Consider the following 13,248-nt stretch of genomic DNA (forward strand, 5'->3'; position numbering starts at 1 on the left):
CCTCTGAGCCATCTCTCCAGCCCTGCCATATGTTTTTAACCAAACAGTTTAAGCAAAATTAAATCACTGTTCACAATCATGTAAAAACAATTGCCAAAGACATTTCTTTCTTTCTTACAAATTTAATATTAGCAAAGAATTTTACTTCCCCCAACTCAAAATTGTCTTCCAAGTTAACACACATCAGAAATCGTAATTTACAATTCTTTTAACACTTTTTTCAACATTATTTCTTTTCTCTCGGAAGTCCTAATTTTTCATGAATCTTAGATTTATTTAACTGGTTTGTCTTGAATCTCAGTAAGTTCAGGACCAGCCTGGTCTACATGGTGAATCCCAAACCATCCATAGCTACACGGTGAGACAAAGGTATCGCCTTACATCCTGCACACTGCTGATAGCTCACTACTTTGTTTTATTAACTGTCTTAGTCAGGGTTTCTATTCCTGCACAAACATCAGGACCAAGAAACAAGTTGGGGAGGTAAGGGTTTATTGAGCTTACACATCCATGTTGCAGTTCATCACTAAAGGAAGTCAGGACTGGAACTCAAGCAGGTCAGGAAGCAGGAGCTGATGCAGAGGCCATGGAGGGATGTTCCTTACTGGCTTGCTTCCCCTGGCTTGCTCAGCCTGCTCTCTTATAGAACCCAGGACCACCAGCCCAGGGATGGCACCACCCACAAGGGGCCCTCCCCCTTGATCACTAATTGAGAAAACGCCCCACAGCTGGATCTCATGGAGGCACTTCCCCAACTGAAGCTCCTTTCTGTGTGATAACTCCAGCCTGTGTCAAGTGGACACACAACCAGCCAGTACATTAGCTAAAGTTGTCCCTTGAGGAAGCGGATGCCATGAAGAGCTTCCTGGTTTTTTTCCTGTTTGGTTTTTGCTTTAAGTTCTGAGTTAAAGACCACACTCTAGAAATCTGTCAGAAACAGACCAACTTAATGTGTTTATTTTAGAAATAATGTGTAACTCTATGACTTAAAAGTGAGTTGGAAAATGAGACAGATAAGACCCCGGTCTGTCTTGGTTTGGTTTTTGAAGCGGGGTTGGTTTTGAACTCACCCTGTAGAACAGACTGGCCTTGAACTTGGGTCACAGACTGCGTCACCACATCTGGCTAAGACTCCTACCTTGAGCAATGACAGCTTATGCTGTCTTTAGAATTGTTGGTCCAGACTGCTATCACCAAGACAGGCTGCTTATAAGAACATGTATTTTGGAGTTAACTTTTCATTTCCGACGTTTCGATTTCCTGGTCACAAAGGTGACCCTCCTTAAGCAGGTGATTGTCAACTTGCCCGTGCCTGTGTGCCATGCAGTATCTGAAAGCACCAAAGACAGTACAGATAGGCTGTGCCCTCAGTTGGCTGCCCTTAGTATTTGCATGTGCAGCAAAACCTGTTTGTTATTGGCTAAGAGAAATTGTCAAAAGCTAGAGTAGTGATCAGTTGACATGAGTGTTTTCCACATAAATGACAGGGGGAGGGGTAAGGGGGTTACTTTGTCTTTGAGTTTTTGCATAAAGCTCTCTCCTTTGCCTGCTCGCTCGCTGGCACTCTCCCCCCTCCCTCCTTCCCTCTCCCTCTTTCCCTCCCCCTCCCTCCCTTCCCCCCCTCTCCCTCTCCCCCCCCTCCCTCCCTCCCTCCCTCCCTCTCTCTCTTTCTCTCTCTCTCTCTCTCTCTCTCTCTCTCTCTCTCTCGTTTTGTTTTGCTTTTCGTCGTCTAACCTGGTCTTGAACTAGAAGCAGTCCTCCTGCCTCAGCCCCCTACTGATTAAAGGCTGGAGCACACCTGACTTCCTCCCTCCCTGCTCACTTCTTTCTTAACCATGTCCTGAGCATTCATTGAATCTGAAAACAACTTCTCTTCTTATAGAATTCGACCTGCGTGCATGTGATGCTGTCCCGTGTCAGATACCACTTCCCGGGACCAAGGTTGCTGCAGGGTTTCTATTTCTTAGTCTGTGTGCATGTGTTTTCAGTAAACTCCCTTGTGAAATGGCCTGTGACAGTCACACTTAATAACCAGAAAGCATTCTACGTGTTGTCAGTGCCTTTGAGAAGGCTTTGGGCAGCTCTCAGTGCCTGAGTGGAAGATTGGGGGTGCACCCTACTGCACTACTCCAGGCTGGACCTTGTCAGATACTGAAGGAGGAGGAACATGAAAGTAGAGCTGGCTTCAGAAGATCCCCTGTGAGCTGTCCTGCGGGGCCCAGGGCTGGGGGGAGGGGTAGCCAGTGCTGCGGCGTTCGCCTCCCCAGTGCGGTCCTCAGCACGGAAACACATCCACTGGCCTTTAACTGGGTCAGTGTGGAATCGCTATTACAAGTTAAGCCTGGGACATAATTGGATGGTCTACAGGAGTGATTTCACCCGAAGCAATAGATGTTGCAAGTTGCTCTGTCTCCAAGGAGCTTGGGAATATTTCATCTCGAACACGGTGCCTAAAATTAGACTACTGAGCTAAAAATACAAGTTTGTCAAACTTCTCTTTTCCCAAAGGTAGTTGGAAAAGTTTGAAAGTCTTTTAGAAATTGGGAAGTAAGCAAGTCCGAAGATGTTTGGCCAGAGTCCGGTCAGGCGGCTTCTGCCCTGTGTCAAAGGTCAAATAGTTCTTCTACTAGAGTATTTGACTTTTTCTAAATCAAGTAAGTATTTTTAGCGCATTTTCTTCTGTAATAATTCAAACATGCAGTAGCTTTTCCCAGTGAGCCTGTAAATCTCAGCTAATCCAGGACATGTTTAGAGTCCTGCCCTGTGGGTAACGTCAGTGGTCCCAGGCTGATCTGGAGGGCGCTTTCTCTACCGTGGTTCACAAGGACAATGAGTCTGCCTGCTTTCCAGGAGGAAGCTGAGTTTCCTGCACCTGGCTTCAGTGTCATTTTTCATAGTGTGTGTCCGGCAAGTGTGAGGTACTGGATTTGATCCTGTACCGCCTAGAAAGAAAGGAAGGCGGTTGGTCTGTGGCTCCATATTAAAAAATGATGTCATCTTTTAAAAATGAAAGATAAACCCAGTGGCAGCGGAGGGTGAAGAGGACGGAGTTAGACTGTTCCAGGGTGTGTGTCTGACTGTACAAGGCTCTGAGAGCCGAGGCTTTAGGACTGGGAAACCTCGGCTCCCACCTTCCAGGTGCTGGAATTATAGGTGTGCACCGTCTCCGCACCTGGCTTAGGTCTACATAGGGGTGTGTGATTGTATACACTAAATAAAAGGGTACACACCATGTGTGTTTGTTCACACAAAACTTGGTTAAATAAATTGTGTTAAGGGAATGACAGGAAGCACAGAGCCTTCTTTTCTGAGGACAGGCGAGAAAGCAGCAGGAGGAGAAAACAGGGCTGGTTCTATGTCCAGAGCACACCGCAGAACTGTGTGGCACTCAGAAGGCGCGGACCTACCAGGGGGTGCGGAGCATGTCTTTAATACCAAGAGGTAGAGGCAGGCTTTAGGATAGCCTGGTCTACAGAGTGAGTTAGTTCTAGGACAGCCGGGGGTGGGTGTGTGGGCAGGGGCAGAAGAACAGAAAGAAGGCGTGGACCTGCCCGCATCAAAGCAGAGAATGAATGGACAAGAAGCAGATGTCTCGATTTGCACTCTCAAAACCGTGTAAGGTACCACTCAGCCAGTTAGTTCCGCCTTACAAGTTTCAGAATTCAGCCAGAAAACCTTGCCTTGCTTATCTGTGTGTGCGCAGGACGGATGTCTTTGTGGTCATGGTTTCCTGCAGACGGGTGCCAGCGCTGCCCAGAGCACTGTTGTTAGTTCTGATTGATCCAAGGTCAGGATAGCTGGAGTTCGGTCAAGGCTCAGGGACCCTTTGAGAGGCTCCTTGAGTGACGAGGAATGAACAGCTGCCTTCACAACCCCAAGGTGCCTTTCTTGGTGAATCTAGACTGCTGGACCTGCAGCCTCTGCTGGTGGGAGGAATGGAGTTGTTAAATGAGTCGGGAAGTGGGGGGTCAGCAGTTAGGAGCACTGGCTGCAATAGAGAGAACCTGGGTTTCCCCACACCCATGTGGTAGAGCACACCTGTCTGTAACGCAGTTCTAGAGGGTCCTCAGACCTACAAGAAAAACACCAGTGCACATGAAATAAAAAAAATAAATTAAAAGGGAGAACCAGTAAAAGCCTCATCTACAGAGTGAGTTTCGGGACAGTCTAGTCTGGATGAAATGTTTAACATATGAAACGATGGGTTGTATTATATTTCATACATGTTGGCCATCGTGTGCTCTCCTCATGTGCCTCACACACATCCTCTTGGTCTCTTCTTGTTGGTCTCCCCCGCCTAATAACCCGCCTTTCATTTCCATGCCTTTGTGGGTATATATACTTCTTCTCTTTTTGGTTTTTTCAAGACAGGGTTTCTCTGTGTAGCCCTGGCTGTCCTGGAACCACTCTGTAGACCAGGCTGGCCTCGAACTCAGAAATCCGCCTGCCTCTGCCTCCCAAGTGCTGGGATTACAGGCGTGCGCCACCACTGCCCACCTATACTTCTTTTTTTTTTTTAATTGAAATTTTCAGTAGGAGAAACCATGTGATACTTGTCTGAGTTTGGCTTGCTTTGCATGCTATGCCCACCCCCATTTCCATGAGTACTCTTTCGTATTTCATATTGCAATTTTTTTTCTTTATCTACACATCTGTTGCTGGGCCTTTGCCTCAGGCCTTGGCTGATGCACAAGTGTCTGAAGGCATTGAATCCCTGGAGTGGTTCTGGTCCGATGGTCCTCCGTCTCCAGTGTGCCTTTGTCTTGACTAACTTACTTGCCCTCTAGCGGCACACAAGGTTTCCTTCCCTCCCTCCCTCAGTCTCTTTAGCATTTGTTGTTGGCTTTCTTGATAGTAATGTGGACTAGTTTGATCCTTCCTTTCCCTAATGGTTAAGGAGTGTTGTGGAAATATGACTTATGGAAATACTGATGAAAACTCAGCTACAACAGATACTGCTATTGTCCGTTCATAATTGAAAAAAATTTAAATTGGGGTTTGAATGTACCAAAAATTTAAAGTGATCTTTCCCTCCAAACATCCCCATGCAAGTTCACAAGCCTGAGTAACTCCAGGTAAGGAGCTCCAGTGTGAAGGATGTTAGACCAGAGGGTGCAAATAAATAAACCTGAATTAAAAAGTAGAGTTTAAAGAGAGGAGACACCTTAGCAGTGCTGTGTGGAGTAAGGGGTGTCGCTGGCTTGGGCCCTGAGTGAAGGCGTGGCTTCCAGGCAGCCTTGGGTCTGGGAAACTGCAGAGACCTGGCAGCTTGCTTTATAGAAAACTCCATGTTGCAAGTACGTTAACAAGTGGAAGAGAGGGGCCTGGTCACGAGCAGGGGTGACATCTGCTCAGGAGACAAGTCCACGATTTATAGTGTAGGGTAGGGTGATGAGGGCACTGGTGAGAAACCCTGGTCCAAAATGTCTGAAGCATCTCCAAGGCCTGCCAGCCTGTGGCAGATTTCCAGGTAGGATTCTGTTGAGCACTGATCCTTCAAGAAATGTTACCGGCCCCAGAGGAGAGAACACAGCTCTATTTAGTTCAGGAGTAAGTCCCTAAGTCGGTGAGGCTTGGTGTAAGCAGTGGGGTGGGGGTGAGACTGGTGTCTGACAACAAATCACACGTGTTCTTTCCATTCTGTTTTCACTGCTGGCCCCAAACCTTCAGAGCTGGTAAGTAATGACAAAATCTAAGAATTGCCATTTAAAGCCTGACTGTCCTGAGGGAAGATTTGGGGATCGTTGCAAGTAAAGAAAAATAAGATGGAATAGTTAGTTATGCATGTTTGGGGGTTAGTGCCTGCAGCTAGCTTACTTTCTAATCACTTGAAATGCATAGAAGAATTTGGTTATTCTAATTAGGAAGTGTTAAAAATAGATGTTAATGTTTTACCTTTTCTGTATACACCACCTTTTGTGGTATTATATCTCTTTTACATCTAACAATAAATTTGCTAATCAGCAGACTAATTCTCCTTACATTTGTTTGTTCAAGGAATTAGCTCTCCGCAGCCAGTTGCCCACACTGGAGCAGGATGGAGGAACTCAGAATGCAGTGTCTTCTCCGGGGATGTCTCAGGAATTGAGGACAATGACAACCAATAGTTCAGACCCCTTTCTTAACAGGTTGGTGGGGATGCTGGCCAGTGTCTGGAAAGGGCCCTTGCTTTGTTGTTCTGCTTTGAGATTTATGGCTGTGTAGAGCATCCATGTGGGCCAAAGCCCACAGCTCTCAGCCATCTCTCCACAGATGACCAGCACCGTCAAAGCTGAGGCTCAAAGGGGAGAGGGCTAGCTGTCCAGGCGCGTGCAGGGCTCTGGGTCAGGGTTCCAGCACACTTACTTCTGTCTGCACTCTATGCCAAAGTCCTTTAAAATCAGTCTTGAAGGAGAGAGAGAATGCTTTTCTGTAAAAGCAAGCAGACAGCGTCTTACCCTGAAGGATGTCAGGAAGGGTGCTATGCCCCTCCCAACATTCTAAGACAGCGCTAGCGCCCCGCTTCCCTCCCTCAGCTGCTGCAGCTGCAGCTCAGGGCTGTGCTTCCATGGTGTACGGGTTTATATTTTCTAAACCTCTTAACCCTGTGTCCCCTGAGCTGCTCTGGTACCTGCCAGGTTGCCCTAGATGCTCAGGGGACGAGGGGCCAGCGTTAATTAGTTGGGGTTCAGTGGAGAGCAATCTTAGCCAGAACAATAAGAACTATCTGCGCATCACAGTGGGCTCCTCTGTGCCTTCTCTGGGACTGTGGAGTCTTAAGTCGCCTGCTTAGCAGACTGTTGTCTGTTGTGTGTCCCTATGTGGGAGCAGTGTCCCTGCCACTCATGGTAGAAGCTAACAGGCATCCTGGGCTGTGTTATATACCAGCAGTCTCAGGCAAGTGTATGTTTCCTGGATTTGTGTGAGTGAGGCTGCTGTGTTTTGCAGAGTCCTTGGCATAGAAGCAGCGCCTGTTGTGTGCAGTGAGAGAGGACGGCTGAATGCATCAGACAGTTAATTAGGGGGAAGGTTGCAATCAAACATATGTGTACTGCTGGGCTGGGATCTTGATCAAAATAGGGATTTTGATTTTTTTTTTTTTTTAAACAAACACTTTAAATGTCCCTCATGTGAGAGAGCTGGTCTACGCTCATGGTCAGAAGCCAGTAGGAGGTCGGTTGTGCTTGGGGTTGGGGATTGTTGGTTTGTTTTAGTGGTAAAATTAGGTTTCCAGTGGACAGCAGCCATTGTCCGCCATACCTTAGGACAGCATTCTCCTCAGGAAGTTTTAAGGCTGCTTTCTGCTGCTCTTGGGTTAATCTCTGAAGCCTAGGCCTCTTAGTTGTGCTGAGGCATTTGGGTGCTCCCCTCCCCCAACAGGCACAGGAGATCAAGTTGTGGGAAGTTTATCTTCAGTGACTCAACTGTTTTGACAAAAAGGCATCTGGCTCTTTATTTGGGCTTGGCTATCCATGGCTTAACTTGTGTGTCCCAGGAGCTGGGAGTCGAGCGTGAGCCTAATGCGGGTCTGACCCCTCAGCCTAGGGACCTGAGGCCTGGGAGACCCCAAGCCTCAAAATCGTTAACAGGACTTGTCACTTTTTCTCTCAGTTACCACCAAGCTCAGAACCTTCAGATAGCTTTGTCTTTAGCAGCTGCCACTTTAGTTAGGATTGGTGTGTCTGTCCCATCCCGGGACAGAGGCTGTTGTGCTCTGCAGGGCGCTACAAGGCAAGAGTTATTTGCTGTTCATCTGAGAATCGTGGCCATGCTTAACACGTGTTTGTCTTTGCCCTGAGTTGATGGAGTGTCTCCGTGTCTTTTCTGTTTTCCTAGTGGCACCTATCACTCCAGGGACGAGAGCACAGACAGCGGCCTCAGCATGAGCAGCTACAGCATTCCCCGGACCCCAGATGACTTCCTCAACAGCGTGGACGAAATGGACACCGGTGAGGAGCCGGGCCTGTCAGCTGCAGGCTCTCTGGTTGTGTTTCTCTCTCCTTTCTTCCTTCCTTCCTTCCTTCCTTCCTTCCTTCCTTCCTTCCTTCCTTCCTTCCTTCCTTCCTTCCTTCCTCCCTCCCTCCCTCCCTCCCTCCCTCCCTCCCTCCCTCCCTCCCTCCCTCCTTCCGTCCTTCCGTCCTTCCGTCCTTCCCAGACAGGATCACGCTGAAGCTGGCATGGGCTGGCCTGGACCTTAGAGGCTCTTGAGTACTGGATTGGGTCACGAGCTGACACTGGGGTTTCCTTTCTGAGTGGCCCACATGCCTCGTGACCCTTCCGCTGTGCTCCCACAGTGCTGAGATTTCAGACAGTCACCACCAAGCCCATTGTTTGAGCCTGTTTTGTTTTAACGTGTTAGTTGGTCCTATTAGAACTCTCTTGTTTTATTTCTGTGTTCTTAATTTTGAATAAGTTTTTGTGACCCACTGTTTATCTCTTTTCTCCGAATACTTTGGGTTCAGCTGAGTTGCTTAAGGTGTTACAGGGCTAGGAAGCCATATTTGGGGAAGGGGGCGTAGACTTTATCGTTGAAATAGTTGTGCAACTGTTGAGGAGCCTAGACCTTCCTGCCCTGGGGCCAGGGAGAGCACACAGGACAGTGATACATTTTCTCCAGAGTGTCAGAGGTCTTTCATGCCTGCCTTTATCTGACACAGGAAGGTGAGATTTTGAGACCTAGTCCCTGCTTCCTCTGAGTTCACCTAGATCGAAACCCTGTTTAGGAGCCGTGTGGGCCCACCTCATGCCCAGCCCTGGCCCGGCCCTCACCAGCTCTCGTCTTGCACCTCTCCAGCCCCTGGGTAGCACTTAGAAAGGCGATGTGTTTTTCTGAATATACGTTCTGGCAAAGCTCCAGGGAGGAGTGCTAATATCATATGTAAATGGAAATTCTCTTGGCAATAAGTGCAAGATTTTTAGAAATAAGTCTGGAGAGGTCACATGTATGTCTTCAAGGACTCCTGAGAATGCTGCTCCTCTGTATTCTGCAGAATGCGTGAGTCTGCAGTGCTTAATGTTAGTGTCCCTGAGTACAACCTAAGACAAAAGACGCTCCATCTTGACATGCTAATTACCTAGAAATGGCGGTGCATTTTTAGGAGAAAGAAGGAAGGTAAGGTTGTCATTTCTCACTGCTGCACACAGAATTCCAAGGGAGTATCAGGTCTCACAGTCCGTCAGTTAACACCTTGTAGTAGGCAGCCAGTCTGGGTACTTTATCTTGCATGTCTGTGAAGTGGTGAGGCATGTGACACTTGGTGCTGCTACCAAGTTGCCTCTGTGGTTTCCTAAGGTAGATAACGGGTGCTTCCGTTTCCCTCTGTGCTCACACAGGCAGCTCTGATGCTTCTCACAAAACATTTTGTTCATCCCTCCCCAAACCTAGGAGACACCATCAGCCAAAACACCCTGCCGTCACAGCAGAGCCGCTTCCCCGATTACCTGGAAGCCCTCCCTGGGACAAATGTGGACCTAGGCACCCTGGAAGGAGATGCAATGAACATAGAAGGGGAGGAGCTGATGCCCAGTCTGCAGGAAGCACTGAGTTCCGAAATCTTGGACGTGGAGTCTGTGTTGGCTGCCACCAAGCTAGATAAAGAAAGCTTTCTCACGTGGTTATAGAGCTGCCGGGAGCCACTCTGAGTCTGTGAAGGATCCACAGAACCTAAGATGTGCACGCCTGCCCGAAATTCCTATAAGCCAGTGGGGGTTCTCTGGCTAACACAGAAAACATGAACCAGTGTCCAGCAGGGATCATCCATCATCGCTCCCCGCTCTCTGCCCGTCGCTGCTCTTACATTGCTGACCTCTTCATGGCCGGCCCTAAAGAACCAGAACCACAAGCAGAACCCTTTGTTAACTTTGCTATGATAACTACCGTTCTCTGGGATTGCCGGGGGATAGCCTTCTGGATAATGGATGCTCTGCCTTTTGTCCAATGGTCTTTCACCCATCATTTTAACTGAACACAAACTGGGAACTGAAATGCATTAGAGCATTTGTTCAAGAGGTGGTTTCTTCAGCTGCCTTTGGCCCTTGGGTCCAACAAGCCAAAAGCATTGCGTCTGATCTCACAGAAGATGGAGAAGACCCATGCTGGAGACTGATGGACTTTCCATTTCTTCTTTTAGTGGTAGCATTAGGCGCATAGTGACCTGGATTTTATCTTAGAAGCTTATGAGGCATGAGACAGTTTCCATAGAAATATATTAATTATTACCACGTACTCTAGATTAGGTTTGAATGGATATTTTCTGGGGGTGTTTTGGTTGGTTTTTCTTTTCCTTCTTTTTCTTTTTCTTTTTTCTTTCTTTCTTTTTTTTGTGGTTGGTTTTGGTGAAATGTAGGCAAATTAATGAAGTCGTTATAGCTGTAGCTTGGGGTGGGCAATACCATTGTTCTGGTAGGAAATCTGTATTTCTTGCCTTTCAACATCCTATTTAAATCTTGGTTCTCTCCTCTACATATGTACACAGTCTTATAATGTCTATGGTAGTGCGAGAGCAGAATGTATCTTTATAAACGTTTCCTTCCTTTCCAGCTTATTTTTTAAATGGTAGTCTTGAACATACAAATTTAGACACAGTAGTTTATATTTCATAAATAGTTTAAGTTCTGGTTGGAGCAATCTGCAGGTGTTGGAGGGAGGGAGGAAGGGAGGGAGGGAGGGCGGGCAGTAGGGCAGTGTTGCAGAAAGGGCTCTTGTGGGTAAAGCCAAGAGGTGCTCTCTTGCCCTCTGTGCTCTGTGGTGAAGACGGACACCAACAGTGGCTTCACTCCCCTTGGCCTGACTCACGCTGTGCAGTCTCTGAGCGCTAGGCCCTCCTTGTGCCTCCACCTCAGCTTTGGGTGTACACTCGGCTACTGTGAGGCAGGTTGAGTGCTCCCTACAAGGTCGCTCTTAGGAAAGCTGCGTATGTGTCTGCTGAGTGGGCCATGGGGGGCGCGCAGAGTCTGTCTGTGAGGTCACGGGTTGGCCGGTAAGTGTGTGTGGGGGGTAGTTGAACTTAGCTAAGCATGATAATGGCTTTTTTACAAGAAGATTACTAGAGTATGTGTTTCCAGGAGTAATAATGGTTTCCAAAGAGTATTTTTTTTTAAAGAACAGGATAGGCATGAATGAACTCTGCGTATAAGCTATGGAGTAACGGTTGATTATGAATTGTAGTGGCGCCAGCCAGCACCTCTGTCGTCTGAGGGTTTTTGAGTGCTTCTAGAAGAATCCCTTATTTTCAAGGGTTCATAATGAACAACAACAACAAATCTTCCCCTCTCCCCCCAGCTAAAGCTGCTACTATGAAAGTCCTCCACTTAGGAAGATAGACATCTAAGTATCTGGCCCTTTGATTTAGTATAGTACAAACATGAAGTAGAAAAGTTTTCCTCAGTACTTTGAGTGCTCAAAAACTACAATCAGTGTATTATATATGATTCGTAGGTCAGTCATTTGAGGCCATCAGCTCTAAGGCTTTTAATTAGAAACTAGTTGAAGACTCGCCCTTGAATTATTAAGTGTGGGGAAATGGCTACCCGGAGGACACATTGACTTTAGAACAGAGATGAACTTCTACTCTAATTGAAAAGTGAGCAGACGGGTGGTCCACAACTGTGTGTTGGGAGTGGACAGGTGACGGGTGTGCCGAGTGCCTGTGATTTGCCAGTAAGCTGCAGATAAAGGGCTGCGTCTTCTGTGGGCAGACTAGCTTTAGTGTGGAGGGGGAGGGCGGGTGGGCGTGGGCCGTGATGGAAAAGCTTTTATGAACTTGTTTCTCTTCAGTAAAGACTTACCTTGCTCTCAGTAGGAAAGTTGTTCCTGAGTTTCCAGCTGCTTAACCTCCCCGACAAAGTGAGACGTGCCGCCTTCCTTATCTGCGGGCGGGCGGCATGGCGTGTGTCTGGTTATACCTCAGTGTCCTGCAGCCCCTGTGCTCTCTGACCTTATCAACCCCTCCGTGCTGACCGTGGGAGATTTGAGCACCCTTCCTCTCACTAAATTTGAATCACGGCCTCAATGTAGTCTTTCTTGTTGTGTCCAACAGTGTTTAATGCTTCCTGGCTGTAGTGGGTAGCATGCAGATAAGAATTTAACTGGTTATCCTTGAATTTCTTTTACAATAAACCAATTTTTATAATCTTAAAATGTATCAACTTTTTTTACATTTGTGTTCTTTTCAATTAGGACTTGTTCTGAGTTCCTCAGGGGAAAGGGATGAGGTATGTTGGGGCTTCAGAGCAAACAGTGTTCGGTTTCCTAACTAGGTCCTACATGCAGAGGCTTAACTTTCAAAAGGGGGGGGTGGGGAGAAAAAGGAGAAAAGTCCCCCCGGGAAGGGGACTTTGGAGCCTGTGACGTCAAGTGCTCAGGAAAGCGTGCCTTGCAGAACGTTAATGCGCTAACTACTTCAGAAGTCCTGCCATTTGGTTTTTAAAAGTTGAGGTGCTGGGCAGTGGTGGCGCATGCCTATAATCCCAGCACTCTGGGAGGCAGAGGCAGGTGGATTTATGAGTTCGAGGCCAGCCTGGTCTACAGAGTGAGTTCCAGGACAGCCAGGGCTACACAGAGAAACCCTGTCTCCGGAAAAAAAAAAATCCAAAAAAAAAAAAAAAACAAATAAAAAAGTTGAGGCAGTATCCGTGACAGCTTCAGAGTGCTCGTGCATCTGGGGACAAGATGAATTTTAACTCGGCAACTGTGTTTTTATACGGATTATGAATATAAGGATCTCTTCATTGTCAATTCTTTCAAAAATATTCTCCAAGTTGGTGTTTGGTTGCTTTTGGATTTTCAAGACAGGGCTGGTTTCTCTGTGTAGCTCTGGTGCCTGGAACTCATTCTGTAGACTCCATTTTTGCAGACCCATGCAGGTCTGTTTCTTCAAGACCTGGGATTCGAGGACCTTGAAGAATGGGCTGGCGGCAGTGTTATGCTGTAGACTGCTTTACTTGGGTTTCAGTGTAGCTTTATACCCAAAGGAGACAAAGTGTGCTCCACGGAGGCTCACTGGAGTTCTGCAAAACATGTACATGTCAGCAAGCACATACTAAATATTAACCGCAGCCCTTCCTTAGGACTGACCGATGTAAACACAGTGGCCGGGCACATACGACACCTTATCTGTTGCGTGAGTATGTGCAGTTGCCTACAGAGACCAGAAGAGGGCGTCCTCCCCCGGAGCCTCCCCTGGCACTTTAAATTATGTCAGTGTCCGTTTTTTCATTCTAAGAGCTTAGCTGCTTCCAGAGTTGAGAATTAGAGTGGAGCACACTAAT

At 47.4% G+C, this 13,248-nt stretch overlaps 1 protein-coding gene across 2 annotated transcripts in view; it reads left to right on the forward strand.

The window, feature by feature from the left end:
• The window catches only part of Yap1 (Yes1 associated transcriptional regulator), a 71,291-nt gene extending 59,169 nt beyond the window's left edge, over positions 1-12,122 (forward strand). For both annotated transcript variants that reach the window (XM_052189145.1, XM_052189146.1), the window contains 3 exons: positions 5,998-6,128; positions 7,816-7,928; positions 9,365-12,122. In XM_052189145.1, coding sequence (XP_052045105.1) covers positions 5,998-6,128; positions 7,816-7,928; positions 9,365-9,600 — 480 coding nt within the window. In that variant the 3' untranslated portion in view covers positions 9,601-12,122. The remainder of the gene's footprint in view (positions 1-5,997; positions 6,129-7,815; positions 7,929-9,364) is intronic.
• The last annotated feature ends 1,126 nt before the right edge of the window (positions 12,123-13,248 follow it).

Source organism: Apodemus sylvaticus, chromosome 7 (assembly GCF_947179515.1).
Source record: "Apodemus sylvaticus chromosome 7, mApoSyl1.1, whole genome shotgun sequence".
Classification (NCBI taxonomy): domain Eukaryota; kingdom Metazoa; phylum Chordata; class Mammalia; order Rodentia; family Muridae; genus Apodemus; species Apodemus sylvaticus.